Source organism: Silene latifolia, chromosome 4, assembly GCF_048544455.1.
Source record: "Silene latifolia isolate original U9 population chromosome 4, ASM4854445v1, whole genome shotgun sequence".
NCBI classification, from domain to species: domain Eukaryota; kingdom Viridiplantae; phylum Streptophyta; class Magnoliopsida; order Caryophyllales; family Caryophyllaceae; genus Silene; species Silene latifolia.
Window position 1 is genome coordinate 107,193,607 of NC_133529.1, and position 22,539 is coordinate 107,216,145.

The 22,539-nt window shown below is 34.6% G+C and overlaps 3 protein-coding genes and 1 long non-coding RNA gene across 5 annotated transcripts in view; all 4 read right to left on the reverse strand.

The window, feature by feature from the left end:
* LOC141652392 (uncharacterized) overlaps positions 1–22,539 on the reverse strand; it is a 278,323-nt gene that overhangs the window by 93,541 nt on the left and 162,243 nt on the right. The gene's annotated exons all lie outside the window — the stretch shown is intronic.
* On the reverse strand, positions 795–6,043 carry LOC141652388 (putative WRKY transcription factor 43). Its single transcript, XM_074459851.1, has 2 exons — positions 5,623–6,043; positions 795–1,260 (listed from the first exon to the last, which is right to left on the reverse strand). The coding sequence occupies exons 1-2, from the start codon at positions 5,901–5,903 to the stop codon at positions 1,083–1,085; spliced, it is 459 nt and encodes a 152-aa protein (XP_074315952.1). The 5' UTR covers positions 5,904–6,043; the 3' UTR covers positions 795–1,082.
* On the reverse strand, positions 12,454–13,539 carry LOC141652389 (WRKY transcription factor 22-like). The gene is made up of 3 exons (XM_074459852.1): positions 13,485–13,539; positions 13,007–13,123; positions 12,454–12,900 (listed from the first exon to the last, which is right to left on the reverse strand). Exons 1-3 carry the CDS (start codon positions 13,499–13,501, stop codon positions 12,522–12,524), a joined length of 513 nt encoding a protein of 170 aa, XP_074315953.1. The 5' UTR covers positions 13,502–13,539; the 3' UTR covers positions 12,454–12,521.
* On the reverse strand, positions 16,008–21,590 carry LOC141653761 (G-patch domain-containing protein 1). Its single transcript, XM_074461606.1, has 11 exons — positions 21,318–21,590; positions 21,139–21,223; positions 20,922–20,998; positions 20,784–20,811; positions 20,610–20,691; positions 20,457–20,523; positions 20,052–20,139; positions 18,229–18,407; positions 17,417–17,650; positions 16,633–16,749; positions 16,008–16,388 (listed from the first exon to the last, which is right to left on the reverse strand). The coding sequence occupies exons 1-11, from the start codon at positions 21,393–21,395 to the stop codon at positions 16,320–16,322; spliced, it is 1,104 nt and encodes a 367-aa protein (XP_074317707.1). The 5' UTR covers positions 21,396–21,590; the 3' UTR covers positions 16,008–16,319.

Here is a 22,539-nt window from a genome sequence, read left to right on the forward strand (position 1 = left end):
TTTGTTCTCTTCCTCATTTCAAACATTATTGCAACACCATTTTTCTAAGTCTCTCGTTGTTCTTTGAGAGACAAATAAAAAAAAAATGCTTCATTCCAAATGCTCAATTAAATAACAACCTTCATAATATCATCAAAAAAAAAAATATTTTACTACCATGGCTAACGATTTCGAAAACTTTCAGACGATTGACATGGTGGTCGTTATCTGACGTTTCTCGGTCGATGTTGCGGGCCTAGGTGGCCCTAAGAGGCCATCGGCAGGAGTAGATGGTTCAGTAATAATATTAGTATTGGGGCGTTTGTCGCGGATGGAGTCGGTTGATTCGGTTGACTCTGAGGACACTTGTTCTCTTCAAGCGAGACGGTCCCGCTATATTTTCGGGAAAAAATTGGCGGGTTTTGTGACACTTTTTGGTTTGTCTCCCTACTTGACTATTGAGGTTGGTTCGGATCGGTTTTGATAAGTGTTGATTAAGTGGGGCAACAATCGATGGTTCACTCGGTTGTGGTTATGGTTGTGGTTGTGGTTGCGGTTGCGGGCAAACAACAGGGATATTTATAGGTAAGTCATTAGTAGGTTCGGTGATGAAATATATGTTAGAATTTGAGATATAACTTAAATTAGTGGTGATCCCATGACATTGGTGATCCATGTTAAAAATATTATTTAGTAATATAATTGTTTTGAAAAAAAAAATTGTAAGAGCTAAATTATTACGAGTATTTTGAAAATGATACCTTGCGAATTCGGAGCAAGCTCGTGCTGATAACGTGTTAAAGATTACGATTGATAGTGAAAGTTGTGTGATTTCTCATTCATCGAGTACGGTATTTATACAACGTAATACGGTGTGTATACATTAAATGCACCAAAGACATTTGCCATATTTACTATAGTAAATGTAGACTTTTAGGAGGACGGTGGAGTAAATCCCGGAGGTGAGATTTTCACCTTGACTTTGTGTTTACAACAGTATAATCATTTGTCAACAATGAAAGTGTAAAGCTTGTAGCATTTTTAATGCACTTTTATGGAGTTAGCCACTAGACCTAGCTCTGAACGTTTTGGTTGGACAAATACTAAAATCTGGAGAGAAATTGAAGCTGCTTCAATAAAGGACTTAAAGTCTCCATTAATTTTTCACTAGGATGATTATGTATTCCTTCGTATGTTGTGATCACGATGCTTGTATCCCTTGAATGCCTTTGTATCTGTTTCTTCACGTTGCACGTGTGATATGTGCAACGATAGTAGCTCCTTCAATATGCACGCACAACCAAAAAAATAAGAACATATTATACCTTTAAATTAAACTTTAGAATTTAATAACAAGAAACTATATTGGGTATCTTCATATACTCCCTCCTGTTCAATATAAACTTCCATATTTCCTTTTCCGTTTATCCACAATAACTTCCCATTTCTTTTTTTTTTTTTGGTAAGAATTTGTGTGGTTCAAATTTAATTGTATGGTAAGGTAGTGTATTTGTGTGGTCCAAATTTATTTATATGGTGAGCTAGTGTGTTTCCTTAATTTTTGTGTCAAAATGAAAGGGGAAGTTTATTGTGAATAGGACGGAGTATATATTTATGATGTTCAAGATGTATAAGATACTTCATATGTCCCGATCATTTATTCACTTATTTTATTCTATCTTATTCATTTGTTTTTATTTTTATATTGAAAAATTTTTTATTGGTCTTGTCTACTTGTCATTCATTAACTACAACCACAAATGCTCTCCTCCCTGTTTTATCTTGTGTGAACAGTAAAAATAAACAAGAAGAGTACATAGATAGTAATAAAATAAGAAAATTATAATTGATATTTATTTTAACACCAAACCTTTTTTTTAAATAATATTTGTAGCTCTACAAGTAACTTAATATTTGATTTTTTGTTACTCTATACCTAAATAAATTTATAGACATAGGCTCCGTTTGGCACGACAATTCAGGTAGCTTATTTGACCAAAGTAGCTTATTTGACCAAAATTTCAGCTACCTGTTATTTTTTGCACGTGTTTGGCAAGTAGCTTATTTGGTCAAATAAGCTACCTGAAATGAAATGCTACCTCAAGTAGCATTTGAGATTTCAGGTACCTGAAATGAGATATTTTTCATCTTTTACCCCTTTAATTTATAATATTAAATAATTATCATATCCTTTTACCAAAATCAGCTACCTTTTCAGCTAGTTTGCCAAACACATTTTTATATAATCAATTACCTTATCAGCTCCTAATTTTCAACTACCTTATCAATTACTTTTTCATGTTTCAGTTACCTTTTCAGTTTTCAGCTACCTTTTCAGATTTCAGCTACTTTTTCAGTTAGTTTTACCAAACAGAGCCATAGTATTATCGTCAAAAAATAAGTCATTCCATATATTTTGAAATTCTCTTACGATATACTCCCTCCACTCTAGTAAATTGTTATCTATTTTCATTTTAGGGTGTATCAATTTATTGTCATCTATTTCTATTTTTGGTAAGGTTTAGACTAGTTACAGGGGCGGAACCTGGGCTAGGCTACTCGGGCTTAAGCCCGAGTAGTTTCTAAGGCCTAAACAATATATATTATTTGAAGTAGTAAAGAATCAGTGGTAGCCTTGTAGTGTAGTGGTATGGTATTTGGTTTTCGGAGAACCAACTCAGGATCAAATCCCTATGGTGTATTTTTCCCCAGAAATAATTATTACAGCTGTTTTTCTTTTCATTTTTTTCGTTTGCCAGCACTTATCAATCATTTTACGGCTAACGAGTGAGATAATGAATGAAAAATGTTATTATATAATTTCTATATTATAAATTTTTTTACGGAATATATAATTTTCAAAATTTGCCACAAAATTTTAAATGAAGAGAGTATGAGTACATCTTTTTTAAATGAATTTCACTAAAAAAAATTTACGAGCTCAGTTTTAATAGCTCACCATCAAAATTCTTAGAATAATTATAAATGAGCTCCATTCAACATAAATATTATAATATCGATAATAATTAATAACTCGTACAATTGTATTTGTTAGTAATCGTTTATATTTGGCCAAAGACTCTAAATCTGATCGGTGCGCAAAATTTAATATCCATAAAATCATTTTATAAGTATTGACTTAGCAAGCCTATATTGTAGGCTTGTATTACAAATCTCGAGAAAAAAAATAGCGTTTTACATATTTTAAAATTTAGCCCCAGATAGATTGAATTCTTGACTCCGCCCCTGACTAGTTGCCATGTGATAATCCTCACTACATTTTCTTATTTCCTTGATTTTTGTGTAAAAAAACTACAATACTCTGTAGATAATAAATAACCGAGACATAAAGAGTTACTTTTGAAAAAGTCATTATTTATATCCTGAAATTTCCCCATTTGTAATCCCACTAGCTATCTCTTATCATTTTTTACTTCTCTACTATCAAACATCTACAATGAAGATGGTCTAAATGCTTCTTGATGCATTAGAGCCTATGATTTAATCATTTAATAACCTTAATTATTCGATCCTCAAACAAGCATGCATGCTATAAAAAGCATATTGTACCTATCAGAAGTACTCCTGGACCGGATCGGATCAAATACCAAACCAAGATAAAAAGGTTAACCACCATTGCCCTAACATTGTAATGTATGCGACTATTTCTGGAGTTAATATTGTTAAACTCGTTAGTAATATAAATTCATTTTCCTATAAAATATTACCAGGGCCGTCCCCGAGATTTCGGTGGCCTGGTTCAAAGTTTTAATATGAGGCCCATATTATCGTAACTTTAGTTAAGCACTATTAACATTTACCCAAATTTTCATAGAATATACAATAAATACTATTCTTACCCTAGACACGAATATCTGTTTCATATAAATAAATGTCAAAAAAAGTTTTTATTTAGTCATGCTTAAATTTTTAGAAATCAATTCTTTATTTATTATCGAGGTCATATAAAAACAGTACAAATGTAATGGGGATTTGAGGGCAGTAGTCTCAAATTGCAAAAGTAAACTGAAAATATTAAAATGAAGTTTATATACTAAACTAATTTGGAGCTATAAATTTTACCAAAGATAATAAAGAAAGGAAAAAAATAGAATACAATTAAAACCCCTCCCCAAGAATTATTGAAAAACTAGATGATAATAGAAATGTAAGAAAAGTAGAAAACTACACTAAAAAACCGATTAAATACATTAGTGGAATGTGGGCCCCACGGCTTAAAAAAGCCCAAAAATGCTCAAACAAGGAGTCGAACACCAGATGATGAGGGAATTGACATAAAAACCATTGTGCTATCAATAGTATTCTATTATCAACTGTATCAATAATTATATATTTTTAAACAAACAAATGAATTGGGCCCCCAAAATTCTGAGGCCTAGTGCCATTGCGCATAGAGCGCCTAGGCTTAGACGGGCCTGAATATTACTCCCTCTGTCTTAACAAATAACAATTTAGTGGAACAGAGGGAGTACTATTAGTGTGACTATTACACAAATTTGGTCTATTATCTTATTGTCTTAAGCAAACAATGAAAAATAATTTTTATGGCTATTGTTGTTGTATAATTAGGTTGAAAATTTACCTATTATAAAAGCTAGGTTATTTCTAGCCTTTTCATTGGTTCCTTAAAATCAGGGTAAACAATTGCATTTTCTATAGGTGTACCCTACCACAAACTTGCATTGGATTTATTTAATTTTCTCTCAATACAATTTTTTCTTTGTTGACAGATTAAAGTATCTTTTAAGGAAAAATATAAAACGTAAAAGAAGCTTAAATAAAGACTAAAAAACTGTAGAAGTTACAGCAGCCTCTAACAGAATTCTGTTAGAGCTGACTCATCGCCACATCATCCGCACAACAAACTTGTAACTAACTTTAGGAGTTTGTTACATTGATCTAGCTTACTCCTTAGCATTTCTGATTTGTATATAAAGGAATGTACATAACAGATTTTGTAAGTTAACAAAATTGGTAATAAAATTTCCTCTTTTATTTAGCTTGATGTTTCTTCCCTTCTAAAAGCTTAAGTTTACCTCCATTAATGGAGTATTGATCAAGCTTGAAGGTTTCTTCTGTTAGAGGCTGCTGTAACTTCTACAAAAACGTACATAGAGGCTAAAAAAAATGAAATGCTAATCTACACTTTATTATATTAAAATGTAGGTTATGTGAAATGTCGCGGGTTCAGCATATCTGCATATGTACAATATCTTAATTAATGTCTAATGTACGTAATTTATATTTCAAATTTAAAATGTTATATATGACTTGACAGTGAATGTAATCATTTTTTGTATACTTTTAGTTACACCTAATGTTTTAAACATCATACTGTGCAAATTTACACGGGTTTAGATTATCATAATAACATAAAAATTAATTCATTTATCAAGTCATTAAAAATACGACTCTCTATTCAACTCTCTATAATTATATCCGTCTGTCTAAAATTTTGATAGTATAACCGTGCATTTTTTGCACGGGACTAAAACTAGTTTCACCGATTACTTGGAAAACTCAAGCCTACATAGAAAATAAATAATTAATATGAAGTCATAATATGTAAATAAATCATTTAAAAATGAGATATCGAAGCTAGTGCAAAATATAGATAGATACCTGGGATGAACACTATTTTTAACAGACTTCTGGCCATATTTTCTCCACTTATATCCATCATCAAGAACATCTTCCGAACTTCTTGTATGAAAAGCAAACCTCGGAATCACTCCTCTTTTTTTCATAGAAGATGAAGATCGTGCTATTCTTGACCCATTATTATTACTCTTCATTATCCCTCTTTCTCCCCCATTTTTCTCATAAATATCACCCATTTTAGTGTCATTATTAAGATGGTTGTTATTAGGGTTCCCTGACGAAGTTGATGATTCCACAGACATCAAACTTGACTCGATCCCGATATGTTGATCATCACATGCTGCTGGCTGAGAAAAGAGATTGACCCAATCAATGTTATCTAATGTAGGATTTTGCGGAGTTTGAATTATTTGAGATGTAAGAGGTAAAGGAGAGAAAATGATGCCTTGTGAAGAAACAGCATTATTTTCATCAATATTTGTATTATTATTATTATTATTATTCTGGTTGGTCATGAACATGTCATTATTTTCATTCTCATATGAATAAATCATCATTTGTTGTACATCTTGATTATTGTTGTATGGAATTAGGGTTACTTGATTATTTGATGACGAGATTATCTCTGTTGTTTCCATTTCTTTCATGAAAACATTTGTAAATAATTTACGTAAGAATTAGTACAAGAGAAAGAATAATTGACAATTGCGATCAAATTATACGAGGATTATAAAGGCGAAGAATAAGTTTGGAAAACAAGTGAACAACTTGGTTGATGCATGAAAACAAGTTAAAGAAAATGGTGTTATGATGAACAAGAATCAACTTATATATATAAATAGTAAGTACGTACGGTATGTAGGATGGACAAAATGTTAGATTTGGTAAAAACACGTGGGTAAGCATAAGAAGAAAATGAGCGAGGAGAGGCTTGTAGGTTACAAGTAAAGAGGTAAAGCCAACTACACACCTACTTTTTGTTCAACTGCCTTGCTTCCCCTAATACTGTTTTGTACGATGAGGGAGATCAGAGTTAATTATATATACCTATACCTATACAATTACATGGTTTAATCACTTTTAGACGTATCCTCTAATTAGGTGTCCTTTTCAACAATCACTATGCATGCATGTCTCTCTCTTTATCTATTTGATTATCTTTCTCTCATTATTATTCCTTTGTCAAAAACCTTCCACCTCCAATGGCTAAAAAACTAAATCCTACTATGAATCATTACTTTTTCTCTATGTTTTTTGTCTAAATTTTCATTGGTTAGTTTGTAATAAGTCTGTCAAATGAGTAAGTCGGATCAGAGTCATGTTCAGGTTCGGTTTTCAAGTCACGTCAGAATATGGATTTGGTCAATACGAATTTAGCCAAGTTAGAGTCATAATAGAGATTACAAAATAAACGGTTAAATTATTTATTCTCTTAGTAATTTATATTTTAAATAATATAGTATTGACATTTAATCGTATTATATGATTCACAAAGTCCCTTGTTATACAATTGTACAACTTAATTAGACATATGACATCTACATAATTTAATTTGATTTGGAACGAAACGTATTCATTAACATGTAGGAGTACTAATAATGAAACATTAGCATGGCGTGGTTGAATCAACAAATTAATGTCCAACAAGTTTGACGACCAAGAGATTTTTAAGTCTGGTTGCTAAGCTTAATGGATATGGGTTAAGAAACAAGTCATCTATATATAGATTTGGTAGGTTCTAGACCAATCATTCTATCAACAATACAAACTATAATCAGGTGGTTAAATTAAGAACGACTGGGTGATAACAAGTAATCACTCATCATTTTTTCTAACGCATCGACTTAGCAATAGATCCTATCGCGCAAGTAACAATAAACCATGGATATTAGCTAGTAGGGCAGACACGGATCGAATATTTGATACAAAGTATTAGCTAATTCAGATCGGATATCTATATCTGAATCAATAGTTTCGGATATCCATATCTGAACCAATATGTTCGGATATTGGATGCGAATAACCATTGACTATAATCATATATCCATATTTGGGATTTATTTGGAAATTAAGTTTAAAATACGATCGTATTCATCGTCTTACATGATAATTTTCTTTTCTATATTCTTACTCCGATGATCTCGACATATATTTTAAATAACTTTTGTTAAGTTTTGGATAAAAGTATAATTTTCTCAAAATTATACTTAAAAAAGTTAAAATAGCGCTAAAAGTTCAATAGAACACGAAGAAACTGGAATGGCTTAAAAATAATAATCCAGGCCAACTCCAGCGACGGGAATTTTATACTATAAGAAGTGATTATATTGCCTGATTTGTGAAAGGTTACAAACGACCTATATATACAAATTACATACTAGGTTAGCTAAGATACCTTTCTAATACAAAGGATCTTCTACACTACAAATTAGCAACTAAAGGCTAAAGAATAGCTAACAAATATACAACCATATTTGACTGAGTATGAACATGATAATAAAAGAATATAGACATATTCTAATACCCTCCCTTAGTCGAAGCGGGAGGAGGACGGATGCGGAGACTAGAACGAAAGTCATCAAATAAGAACTTGGGGAGGCCCTTGGTGAATATATCCGCAAACTGATAGCGGGATGGAACATGAAGTACTTTAACCTGGCCAAGAGCAACCTTTTCCCGGACAAAATGAATATCAATCTCAATGTGTTTCGTGCGTTGATGATTGACCGGGTTCCCCGATAAATATATAGCAGAGACATTATCGTAATATACAATAGTAGATTTTTGTATCGGGCATTGAAGTTCAAGCAGTAGGATATTGATACTCCTATATACATTTGAGGTAGTACCTCTTATTGTTTATTTTTTGAGTTTTTTTTTTAAGTTTTTGAGTTCTGCTTTATTATAAAGTTTTTGAGCATATTTACTAAAACATTACACTAAAAAAATATAATATTGCTCAAAAACTATATTTATGAATGGTAATATGCTTAGAAAAATTGTGTATATACTCAAAAACTACAAGGTCCGAGGTACTACCTCAGATGCGTAATTTTTTTTCTCCGATTTACCCCTCTCCCAAATCACATTTTAAGCATAGAATATGAATTTCAAACCCCCGGTATAAGGATTACAATCTAAACACACTCGTTAAATAAAAATTAATAATAAACAACAAGAAAAATATAGTAAATAATAGAAAAATATAATTTCAGATCGAATCGAATACAAATGTTTTAATACTAATATTCATATCCAATTCAAAAAGCAAAGGTTTCGGATAGAATATTTTTGTTTTTTTGGAGAATTCGAACATAAATAAAAAGGTCAAGAACAAGGTTCAATTACATCAAGGGGGAGGGGGGAGTGGCGTACATGCCAAAACATAGTCAGAATTACATAGTTCAAGTAGAAAATAGGGGACACAGCCCCACTCAAAACAGCCCCTCATGGGACTAGAATCTAAGTGAGAGTAGTGAGCAATAGCGTCCGCAACACGGTTGGCCGATCTTTTCTCAAAAATCAGCTTCAACTGGGGAGAGTCCTGTAAAAGATCCCAACACTCAAGGATGATGTTTGCAAGGGGGCCACGGGGAGCATCAGGATGCAAAATAGAGTTGACGGCATTCAAACAATCGGAAGCAATCAAGACGTTGTTAACAAGGACACTAGACCTCCTAATCCCATCATGAATGGCAAGGACCTCACACAGAAACGGGTTCGAAGTAGAAAGACGGGAAGACCAGTTCGAAACCCATGAACCATCCCAGTCTCTAGTGACACACCCCAAGGTTAGCTAAGGAGGAGGAGGAAGAGAAGGTCGTGTCGACATCGGTTTTGAGCCAGCCACGTGATAGCATTGTTTTATGTCGGTCTAAGAGGGTGATTTTATCACCCTCGTGTCTTTTAATATGGGTCTTTCGGTTCACTTTTCCTAACACTTGGCATAGGGGTTGATGTGGTTGAACTTGTGTAATTCACCTCGGTTGGACGATTTGATCCTCATGAACGGAACCCGAGAGGCATAGAGCACCCTTCAAAGGTTAAGACAAGCACAAGAAGCTCCCATATAGCCTAGAAGCCAGCTTGAAGAAGTAGGAGTGAAACTTGGAAAGTAAAGAAGGAAGTAAGGTTGAAGATTTTGAAGTCGACTCGAGATGGGGCGCGACTGCGCAAGAATGCGCGACTGCGCAGAGACGCGACTGCGCCGACTTCAGGGAGGCTGCGCAAATCTGTTTTTAAACACGGGCTTAAGTAAACATTCCGTGTTTTTGGGCTTGTTTTGAGGTGTTTAACCTAGAAGGGTGTGCACCCATATATATACCCCTCATGTTTGAAGACCTAGTTATCACCTAAGCATTGAATAATCTCTAGAAAATTGTAGTAGCAAGAACAATTTATTTGGCATTCAAGTTGTAATCTTTCTTTGTTTTTGGGTTTTATGAAGACTATGGAAGGCTAGTTCTTCCCTACTTGGTGTAATCCATTGCAAGTTTCCATCTTTATCATTGTATTGACTCCTTAATCTCTACTCTTTCATTTATTTCAATTTCTAAGTTCTAATGACATGATGAATGTTTTGTTGTGAGAAGTAATTACCCTTGCCTCTTTTTCATTCATCTATTGCTTGTTGTTGCAAAGTTGCTTGCTTTTGTAATAACTTGTTGAAGCATCTCATGATTGTTGTTATCTTGGTTTAAAGTATCAACCTTTGTGAGTAGAAATTGATTGTATCATAGGATTTGTTGGTTTAAACATATCTTTGTGATATCCCATTTACTTTCCTCTTGGTTTTGTTCTTCATGCTCTTGGTTACAATTCTTACATGGTTTAATGTTAGAATTTGTAGTTGAAGTAGGATTGTCATTGTTGGCTTAGATAGTGGTAATCACATGCTTGAGGATTGTTGTTGGGTAAATGAAAACTAGAGAGAAAAGAGTCTTGCTTTGAGAAAAGTTGGAACTTGTAGGATTGCACCAAGTTCTTTTAATTATTGAATTATCTTATTCACCAAGTGTTTGTTGTATTGCTTGTTAGACCAAGTTTGCAAATTTTACTTTGTTCCATGTTACCAATCAACTCAAAAACCCCCCTTTTTCATGTCTCTCTATTGTTTGCCATTGTGAATAACCATTGTTTGTCTATAGCTTTGTCATTAGTAGTCAATAGTTTACATTTCAAGTTTTTAGCTTAAAAGACCTTCTCTTGGGACCGACCCTTACTTGCACTATATTACTTTATCATTTAGAGTAGTCTAGAGTATAGTTTGGCTTATAAATTGTTAATTTGGTACGCTAATTCTAGTATATTAACGACCTAGTTTATTGCTTATCACCACGCGACGGAAAGGCCCAGCTAATAGGATAGCAAAAGGCATCAAGTGTGGTAACGGTGCACGGGGAAGCATAGAATATGAATTTTAGGATATTGATACTCTTATTTTGTTGCGTTTTACCCCTCTCCCAAATCGCATTTTAGGCATAGAATATGAATTTCAAACCAGTTTTCATGTCTATTTTGCTTCTATTTCGATTTCGCCCTATCTTGTTGAATGTTTCAACTATATGATGGCTTTAATCTTCTGGACGGACACAAAGTTTGAGTCCCTTTCATGAACCAATGGCACAAGAGCTTTGATTACGGAACGTTCAAGAAGCAGCAATTCTCATTATAGACGGGGGATATCTGTCTATAATGAGAGACGGATCGGATTCCTCTCATAAAGAGGCAAGTGGAAGGCCAAATGGTAACCCACTTAGGGGGTGTTTGGTTCACGCGTGGGTATGGGTTTGGAATCGGGAATCATACCTGGGTGGTATCGGGTTGGAACTTGATACCTCATACCTTGTGTTTGGTTCAATTTTGGGGGTATGAGGTTAGAAACTAATCAAAGCTAAAAACTCTTCAAAATACAATATTTTTAATAATAATTTGTATACTATTAAATCATATAGAGAAAATTTAATCAAATAAATATATAAAATGATTTTTTACAATTGTTTTTATCACTTTTTAATATTTATAATTTGATACCATGGGTATCAATCTCATACCCACCCCCCTCCCTGGGTATGAGAAACCCATACCTCATGGGTTTGAGGTATGGGTATCAAACCTTCAATTTTGTCAACCAAACACAAGGTATGAGTTTGGTTCATTCCAAACCCATACCTTATACCTATATTGGGTGAACCAAACACCTCCTTAGTTTTCCACTTGTCCTCCCACTTGCCTCTTTATGAGAGGAATCCGACCCCTCTCTTATTATAGACGGATATCCCCGTTTATAATGAGAATTTGTGTTCGAGAAGTGCAAGGCTATAAGGATGATGTACAAAACAGATAAATCCACAAAGTGCTTTTCAATGCATGTATTAACCCGTATAACGTGTTAGATGAACCATCTCAACCAAAGTTTTAAGGTGATGGTTCAGGCTTAACTACTACAATTATCGTATTACGCCTCTTTATTCGAATGTCCATTAAACTTGAGGAGATGTCAGCGCACGCGCTTGGTGATAGTTGAGGCTCAACTCATATAATTATATCCTATTAATTACGCCTCTTCACTCGAATGCCTATTGGGTTTGAGAAGTGGTTAGTGCACAAGTTGCTTGATACCACCATGTGCAAAATTCCACTTTTTGAGATATTGAAGGCTACAAGGATTTGAAGCTATTGGAGGCTGCCAGGATTTATTTGAACCTGTGACCTCTTAGTTACATGGCTCTGCTATCGTATTAAATGAACCATCTCAACCAAATAATATAGTAGAACAATTGGATTATTGAGAGCCGGTTTTTTCATGGGAGAACTAATATTGTAGAAAAAAGCCATGAAGTTATGCTCGAAAACTATCAATCTTTAAACAATTTTATCTTTACAATAATTATAAAGTTGGCATTTTGAATGAACTTTGGTTAAGCAACATTAGACGGACACCGATATTGATCGGAAAACAAACTTGTATCACAGATTACGTCCATTTCCAAACCCTCCAAACCAGCAAACAACTCATCAAAATCATTATCCCAATAATGGACATGAACCGTATCTTTTGCTCTTATTGGTGCAGACGTTGTTCCAGTCGTGTTGGTAGTATTAGAGGTGGATATGTCAAGTGAGGAAGCATGGAATCTTCTAGAAGTGCGACCGGCTTGAGAAGGGCGGTGACTAGGGTAAGGATGAGTGTGATCATCAATGTAAGTTATTAGAAACTTGCGAGGATCCGTACAACTTTGCTCCACTTGTTTTCTTGCTAAACAACCCCCTGCGTTACTACTACATCTGTAGTAGCTCCTGTATGTTTTAATTCATTCATTCGCAGTCGAGTCAGCGGAAAGCAATTAGCAAAATGAGTTATTAATTTGAATAATGGAAGTTTTTTTGATAGGGACAAACCAACCTTGGATAAGGCGAACCCTTAATGAGCTTTTCGCCATATTTTCTCCAATTCCACTTATCAAACGCTACTCGATCTCCTGTTGCCTGATGAACTGAAGTCTTTTTGTGTTTATTTCTCCTGTCGAACACAACAATGAAGAAGCGAAATCAGAATCAAATCAATGGATGTTAATGCCTGACAATAAATTTATAGTTTTATACTCTCTCAATTCCACTTTTATTATCCTCTTTTTGTGTTTTTTATATTCCAAATTAATTAACCTATTTCAAAATATAGTTAGTGAAATACACAAATTAATAACTTGTCTTTTTCCTCATTTTATTACTAATATATATTTTGTTTTTAGGTTTATTATATTGATCAAGGGCCATTTACGGTATTTCACCATTTTTTTTCAAATATGACTTTTAATTAAACGAGGACAATAAAAGTGGAATGGAGGGAATATTAACCAGGATTTTACACAAAAATAACAAACCTTCTTTTAGGTGCCATGGCTGAATTGTTTGTTTGTGAAAGATGATGATCTATATTTTGGTTAGGCTGATGAGTAGGAAATTCCGCGAGCTTATCATCGTCATCAGTGGTAGCAACCATGGTAGTATCTGGGATTTGAGGGGAAGAAATGTTTGAAATAATGTTGTGAGAAATAGGGGTGCAAATTTGGTGAAGGTCATCAAGGAGAAGATGAGTTGCATGATTATGTTGGTTATGGTAGTAATCTTGAAGCCAAGTATAAGAAAGTGGTGTATCCGTATCCGTATTCGTATCCATAATAATGTTACTAACTTTGGATTGTCCTTTGACTATGGCTTTTAAATCCCAGTCATCACATCTCTCAAAGTTAAGCTCACTCATTTTCATATACAAGTTTATTATTATTATTATTATTATTATAGATAATAAAGAGTAAAATGTGTGTACTAGTGAAGTTGATTTGTTATATAAGTAAGTGGACTTTGATGAAGGCCGGAGTTGTATTTATAGGGAGAGAACTCCGTGCTTTATGCAATTAGATTATCATAAGCAAGGTTGACTTAATAAGTCCGTCAATGCCTTTGAATCTTTGTTAATCTAACAATCATACTGTATATTTTAAGTGTTACTAGTTATCAATTGATGGATAAATGGTATAATAAGTAATAAAATAGAAATATATATTATAAAATGGAGTATTAATAAAAATGTTTAAAATATATGATAAAATCAGTACGATTGTTATAATAAAAGACATATTTTGAGTCCACGAATAATAATGATAGAGGTACAAAAACATACATAAGAGGTACGATAAAGGTGAATTGTCAATAACTTAATGAGATATCGTCTCTCCAAAAATTTTGCGTATTTTTTTATTACGGAGTATATAACTAAGTTGCATTTATCACGTCATAGTTTCTGCTAGTCTGTAATGTTAATGTCCGTTTGTGCCTAGCTAATACCAAGTGTTTGTTACGATAAGCTCTTGTAGTTTGTTTAATTTATTTTTAATTTTTGCTCAACTTCACCATAACCAAAAAAAAAAAAAAAAAAAAAAAAAAAAAACTTGATAATGGGTAGAATAATCCAGTATAATGAAGTATCGGACTAAATTTAAATGATGTAGAGAGTTAGAGTAGCACCAAATCTTTTGTAAACCACCATGGTATTTATTTGCTTCGTAATTTAGTAAATTTAAATCAGATTTACTACACTTGTTGTAGACTCGTATTTTTGTCCAATAATAATTTTGTCTAACTATAGCAGTTGGTCAGCAAATGTAGGTAGTTGTTAATGAAGCATTATGCATGCAACTTGCATTACATAGAGTGGTACGAGCTTAGTCCTCAAGCGTGTTGAAAAAAGAGGCTAAAATGGCAACAATAACGTGAACGACGTGACATTACCCTATCTTTATTTTCCTAAATGTGAAGCCAAACTTGCATTTCATTTAAAATTCATATCCCTTCTGATAGCATCATTTAATCGGCTTGACTGATTAGGGGCGAACCTCGAAGTAAAATTTAAGTATAGCAAATATTTGTTTGGCTGTTTTATTTAAGAGTTTTGTACAACCAAAAATCGATAATCTTAATCATTTTTTGGAAATTTGGGATAACGAGTGTTACCTGTTGGTACTAGCAAGGTTCCCTCGAATATACACCGATTGATGAACTAAGCTAACAAGAAAATGTCATCAACAAGTGGTATAAGCAATCATGGAGTATTTGATTAGGGAGTAGGGATGCATGGGATATGTTAACATTATCTCTCACAATGTTAGAAGACTTAATACACAAAATAGTGAGATATCAAAAAAGAAATATTGGGGGGATCTTAGGCTTAAAGACAATGGTAGGGTCTAAAGGAGGCAAGGACCAATGCGTAGGAAGGAGTCTTTGTAGTAAGATGGGAGTTTATCTTTGTTGTTTGTCTTCATCCCTCAATCCTTGTGTTAATATCAAGGCCATAACCTTATTAAGTCTATCTTTTGGCTATTGAAAAGTTTTGAATAATTCTCACGATGTTAACATATTGATTCGCACAATCTATAGCTTCTGGAATACCTACTTACCAACTTGACGTCTTATAGTTGCGACTTGCGACTTGCGCCTTGTCTAAAAAAAATAAAAAAGAATATAGCTGCATATGATCTCATTTCTACTAGTAGAAACATCGCCATTGCAATTTTCGTTCCAGATGCGAAATCCAGCACTCCCCTTGTAGTACGAGTGCAGTAGAACTGATTAGAGATCAAGTTAACGAGTTTGAACGAGTCAGATATAGCTATCAATTTTAATATACATTATCCTCACTGCTTTTGTGTGCATTACGAGCCCGATCTGAATTGTTCAGACAGCTATTGAACAACTTTAGAGCATTACCTAATGAGTATTTAGCTCAACATTTCCACGACACAAACCACGGTATTCAAGTTTCAATCAAGCTGAGATTCACTTCATGGAGTTGGGACACTTCTACAAACCTGGGAACTAAAGTGAAAGCTAGACTGACACCAACATTATGCAAACCATCCTTACATAGCTATATGACTTGAATTAATAGAGAATAAGCAAGTACAAAAGTATAATCAAGAGTTCTAGAACTCAAAACTGATGGCTCCAAACTGTCTTACCATAAATTAATTAAATTCTCATCTTGGACAATAATGCCCCTAGGCCCTAACTCCTTGCTTCCAGCCATCATCTACAAACAGAAGATACAAAAAGGGGAGAACAAATACAGGAATTGTGGTTTAAGGCCATTCCATGTCTACACCATAAACAAGGTTGAATCTGATATGCAATATACATATCATTACAATTCCAAAATTTTAGTTGCTTCTCTTTGTAGACAAGGCTACACTCTTTCCTTCAACATGGAATTTTGAACTTCCTTCGAGCTGCAATATATAAAATATCATGTATAAGATCCTTGTTTGGTTTAAATTATAATGATGCAAAGCATAATGACTAAATAGGTTGCTCTTCTTTTGTGACGTAGCAATTATGCAATGCAATTAATTACGCAATTTTCATTATAGGCATCTGATGAAATAGCTTCCATGTTGTTAAGAAAATGACTAAAATGACTAAATAGGTTGCATAAGCCATCGTATGATGCGAGATATTTGCTCCTGGGCATACCTTTTGTCTTAAGAAAGAAAGAGCATCTCTTTCCGAACTAAAACGCAAGAAGACTGAAGTTGAATGCTGCTCTATCTGAACTTTGAGCTGTTTCAACTTTAGTTTATCAGAAGGTGCCTGCAAGGGAATCTAATCAGCTACGGCATCATCAAATACCATAAGAGAGAGTGGATCTTTAAATGGTCTGGGATAGGCCATCAGTAATTATCATGTGAAACAATGAATAAATGGTAAAATAAAGAGGGGGGAAAAATATACTCCCTCCTATCCACACCAAACTACCCAGTTGACTTTTCACGGTTAGGAAACGACAGTTTGACCACGTTTTTCTTCATTTATATATTACTTTTTTGTGTCGAAATTATAATTTTCCGAAACCTCTTTTTATAAAACACGTAAATATGTCAATTTTATATACAACTTTCTAAAATTTGACTAAATATAATCAAGGTCAATATTTAACAAGTTTGACTTTAAATAGTGTGTTGGTAGTTTGGCGTAGATAGGAGAGGGAGTATACATTTATATACCGTTAAGATCCAGATAGAACTTCAACTCTATTCTAAATGCATTTCATGTGTATTCATAATGTTCAGAATGTACCTATGACCATATTATTAATTTTAAAAAAGTACCTCACATATGAGTGAAATGTACATGACGAATATGTAAAATGTAACTAATTTATTTGTGTTATGAAATGTAACTAAAAGTGTTCTCATGTTCAGGGGAAGGGGTGTTCACATATGATTCAATATATATAATAAAAAAGATGAAAACAAACCTTCCGGAGCAACCGCCGACACAACTTTTTCAATTTCACTTTAGACTCCTTATCAGAATCTGTTTCAGGCATTTCGCCATCATCTTCTTGATCTGGAGAACCCATATCCCCAGAATCATCTTCTTCACTTTCACTGTCATCGAAAGATGTCTTCTTTCCCTTGAAGCGACCACCAGCAACTTTTATAGATCCATCTCTGATGCCAAGCCCTTGTTTACCTGTTGTAGCTCTATCCTGCAAAATTGAAGTCTTGGTGATGAGACGAAGACTGTATCTTACAGTTTTTAGCTTCTCTTGTTGATATTGGAACTTCCACAATAAATGTTTGGTCAAGGAGTCAAGTATCAGTATCACCTTGCCAAACCAACTAGATAAGAGGAAAAGTTCTACTTTTGCGAAAGAAAACAAGCCCGATAAATATCCATTTTATTTGTTCTTCTTAGAGCTTGAATGGGTTTAGTAATTCTTACCCTTTAGATACCTAAAGTGGGAAATAACTCACAACTCTGATCATCGAGGTGGAATTAGTGTATCCCAAGGCACAAAAATGGAATTAGCCCAAGCCACAGGATATTAGAGTGGAAATCATCCTAAATATAATATGTTCCAACAACAACAACAACATCAGAGCCTTAATCCCAAAATGATATGGGGTCGGCTGACAAGAATCATCCTAAATATAATATGTTCATTTAAGCTAAATGATGTAACATTCAGGTGAAGTTAGCTAATAAGGATCTCAACATTCCATATCATAAACACATCCACATTTGAAAAATCAAAAGGTCAGAAACTTATGAGTCATTACTCACTTGAACAAGATGGTAAAGATTTTCTTGATCTTGTTCCAGGAACCCAATCTTCTTGCTATTACTGGGAGCCTCTGTAGATGCAGTTTTCCTCCTTTTGGACTTAGCTCCAAGAAACCCACCAGAGATAAATCCACGCTTGTAGCCCCACCAATCTGGTGGATATTCAACAGTCTCTTGTCCTGAAAATGCATGAAGTATTGCATTTAATCAACCTAACCGATACATAACACAATAACATTTAATTACAAAGCAAAATATCCCTTTGATAATCGGCATCAAGGCCACAAAAAAAATTCCGGGTAAAAACTAGATTGACCAATCATCATTTTAATAATGTGGTTGGTAAATAGTAGATTTTGTATGTAGATTCACGCCAATCTGTTGTTTTTCAATTAGCGGCTAATAGCAGCATATTAAAATGGCATAATCAGTAATACAAGGTCTCAACTTAAATTTCATGAGATCTGTTATTTACCAAATACGTTTTCCCGACCCACCATTCCTTCACCGGCCACCTCAACCATCAGGTATCAGTCACCCTTTGGCCACTCCAACCACTGTTCGCACCACTCATAACTCAGAAGTCAGAACTACACCAGCCATCTTGAACAACGCTCACCCACCAATTACTCGGACCACCACTCACCCACCGCCACCTCGACCACGGATCCCATCACCCACAATTACCACCTCTAGTACTCGATGGCTTAATTCTGCGTCTGTCATCCAACATCAACGCCAATTACAAATTTCTAAATCATTCAATTACCATAGAGTTTCTGAGAATGTGTGGTCAAACAGTGTTTGATGGTGTACCAGGGAAATGATGTTAAGAAACACAGCGGCTAGGTGAGTAGTGGCCAGTGGGTCTAGTAGAGTGGTATGGGTGGCCTATTTAATGATTTATGACAAGGACCGGTGGTGGGCGGTGGTCAGTTAGGCGGTTAAGGGTGATGAGAGATTGGAATGGAAATAAAGAGAAGTGTGTTCGCAGGTGGGATATATTTCACTTGTAACCAGTCTCTGGGACAAATTAGTAAAAGGTCATCAAAAAAGTGCGAAAAAAATAGAAATGGATAAAAAAAATTGTCCAAAAAAAGGAATTGGGAAGATAACATAGAAACGGAGGAAGTACTAGATTTTTGGCAAGTCAAAAAAAATGTAAAGAAAATTATCTGATTATACGAAGATACTGTGTATATGCTAACTTAATGGAATAAAATTTAGTTCGCATACGTAAAATGGAATTATCGTCAAACCGTAGACCGTAGTACCCAAAGTGGAACTGGCCACACCTTGTTTATTCAAAGTGAAACTATGTTCAAACCTAATAAGGTACCTAGAGTGGAATTAACCAAAACTCAAGTATGAAGTACCTAATATTGAATTGTGTCAAACATTGGACAACCAAAATGAAAAGTTTTCTAATACTCCCTCCATACCACACCAATGGTAACATTGACTTTTTCACACTTGTCGAGATACATTTTGCAACATGAATATCTTTAGTTACACATTATTAAAAATTATAACAATTTGATATTCTTATAGCATTCATGACGATAAATCAAATAAGATCTCACTTGGCTATATTTTGTCTTATAGATTAAGAATAATATCGAAGATTCCCTACGACTATGAATAGTGCCAAGATTCTCAATGTTACCATTGGTGTGGTATGGAGGGAGTAGTAAGGTAATGCTCATAGTCTCATACATGCTTATTCAACCAGGAGAAAATATGTTTATCTTTATAAATAAAACTATTATGCAACGCATTTAGATAAGGCATAGACGATCTAGAATTAGGCGTCAAAACATTACCTTTTGAATCAGAATACAAATCATCACAAAATTCCATCTCCGTTTCCTCGTCTTTAGGGGCAAATGATGGTTCCTCTGTTTTCTGGACCTGCAGGACAGAGTTCTAATCAGTAACTGTAGTGCAATGACTACCCTTTTAAAGGAGCCAACGTTAGACAAAGGCAAATGATGAGCATCATCAGTATATAATAAGTGAATTCACTGTTACACTAGTAACACTGCTACAAAACGACAAGTGATGGAAATATAATTCAATTGTTAAATCAAAAGAACACATCCTCGCTCTGATGGGGGTTTGTATTGATGATAGGCTATGCACACAATTCATTAACTTGTACTAGGAATAATGATAGTATTCGTCCCAAGCATTATCAGACAAGTAATATTTGAGCAATTGGAGCTTACAAGTATTCCTTCGAGATCCTTAGCAGAATATCCCTTGACCAGCTTCCCCCTTTCCCTCCTGGCATACCTGATTATTACTTACGAGTAGATTAGATCAGTATGCTACACATGGAGTAGGCATCATACAAACAATCTTAACTGCAAAGTTGATACCTTCCTTGTGGCCGAGTAACCTTTTTTGGTTTCTGATCTTCCATGGGTTCACCAGCATTTTTTTCGACATCATCTTTGTTATCTGTCGCGCAGATACACAGTTAAGCGAGTTTAGATGTTGAGAAACAGTGTTAACAAAGTGATATAATTACACTGTGAGTCAAAAGCAATTACCTTGTTCAACTTTGGGGTCTGCTGATTGCTGCAATGCGAGAAAAAAAGCAACAAACAAGCAAACAAAGAGGTATGAGATAACCACACCGCCTCAAAAACGGAGAAAATGCGCAAAAAAAATGAAAAGCATACACATACCACTTTGAGTTTCTTGAGAATGTTGTCAAATTGAGAGGTATCAAATGCCCAAACATTTTTTTTCTCCACTCCAATACCTGAATTTTCAAAGGGCATTTCACATGTGATTATCATATTATATATTCATTTATTAAGAAGTCCAGCGTATTTAAACAAAGGTAAACAAATGATTAGAAGGGAGGGACTACTAGGGAGTAAAAGCTTTCAAAGAAGGGACCTGTGCAATCCTGCTTGTTTTGAACACGAATGTAACCTTTGATACCTTGCTTGTCTTTGCCCATGCCTTCACCTTCTTCCCAACCCTAATAAAATCAATAAAAGATTAGTTGAATACAATGAGAAAATCAATCAATTAACTATTAAAATTCAAAGAAGAAGAAGAAGAAAGAAGAATACCATTTGTTTCATAAGGCGAAACGCAGCGGATTGACGGTCGATGCCGACATATCGGGTCGGAGCTTCAGGAGCCGCCATCACAGCAATACGCTCGCTTTCTCTCTTTCTCTCTCGTTAGGTTGGAGTTTGGTGAGAGAGCGAGAGCGAGGACAAACACAAAGCAAGGGTTTGGACTTTGGACTTTGGCCGTCGGCGGAGATATTGTATTAGACTATTACGTACCAGCACTATTCGCTTTAACCCTCTTCGTGTGTTATCGAACCGAATCATGAGTATATAATGTACTACAACGGTTCTACTCTATTTCGAAAACATTCATCTAGCATTCCTGAAATTTGCCACTTTATACGAAATTATCCACTTTTTCTACCGAATAACTTCAATTGATCAAAACTAATATTTCTGAATTTCAAAGACGACAATTCTTTCTTTCAGACAGCTCTTCTTTTCGAGTGTTACGATTTGAAAATATAATTTGTTGTATACGGAACTTTTAACTCGGAGTTCTTGTATGTCAACGTATTTTTGATTGATTAAACTTTGAGTGGTCATAACTCTTATTCACAGGTTATTGATGCGTGTTTATTTGGTTAGCATTTCCTCCTTTTTTTTCAGCGCGATTTGACGCGTTTTGGGACGGTTTATATCCCTTTTATTTGCATTTTGTGATGTTACTCCCATACTACTTGTGTCAATCTTATTTTGTAGGGAATGAGTTGGTATTGGAGAACGAAAGCAAAAAAAGAGTCCCAAAGAGCTTCCATGGGAGAAGGAGTGGAGGAAATGCTGAGAAGAGTTATCTATCGTTAGGTCAGCAACCGGCCAACCGGCACGGAACCCCCTTCATACCTTCAAGGAAGAAGAAAGTGAAGAAAAGCTGAGAGAGTTGTATGCGGGTAGGTCGGCCAGCCGGCAGGGAACCCTCCCCCCATGCCTTAGAAGAAAAATGGAGAATTTGAGCCAAAAGAAAAATAGGCGTGATACCCGTCGTTGTGAGTACCAAAGATAAAATTTATAATCTCCTATTAAGACTAACCTAGGCTAGTGGTAACAGGGTCGAACCACAAGGAGGCAGTTGTAAACTTTAGTTGATTTATGCTCAATCCGAGGTAACTATTGTGGGGGTTGATTTGAGTTGGTCTACAGCTAATAGTAAATAAAGACAGTAAACTAAATAAAAGATTTAAACAGGTAAAAGAAGGACACTAGGATGGTCGGGTCA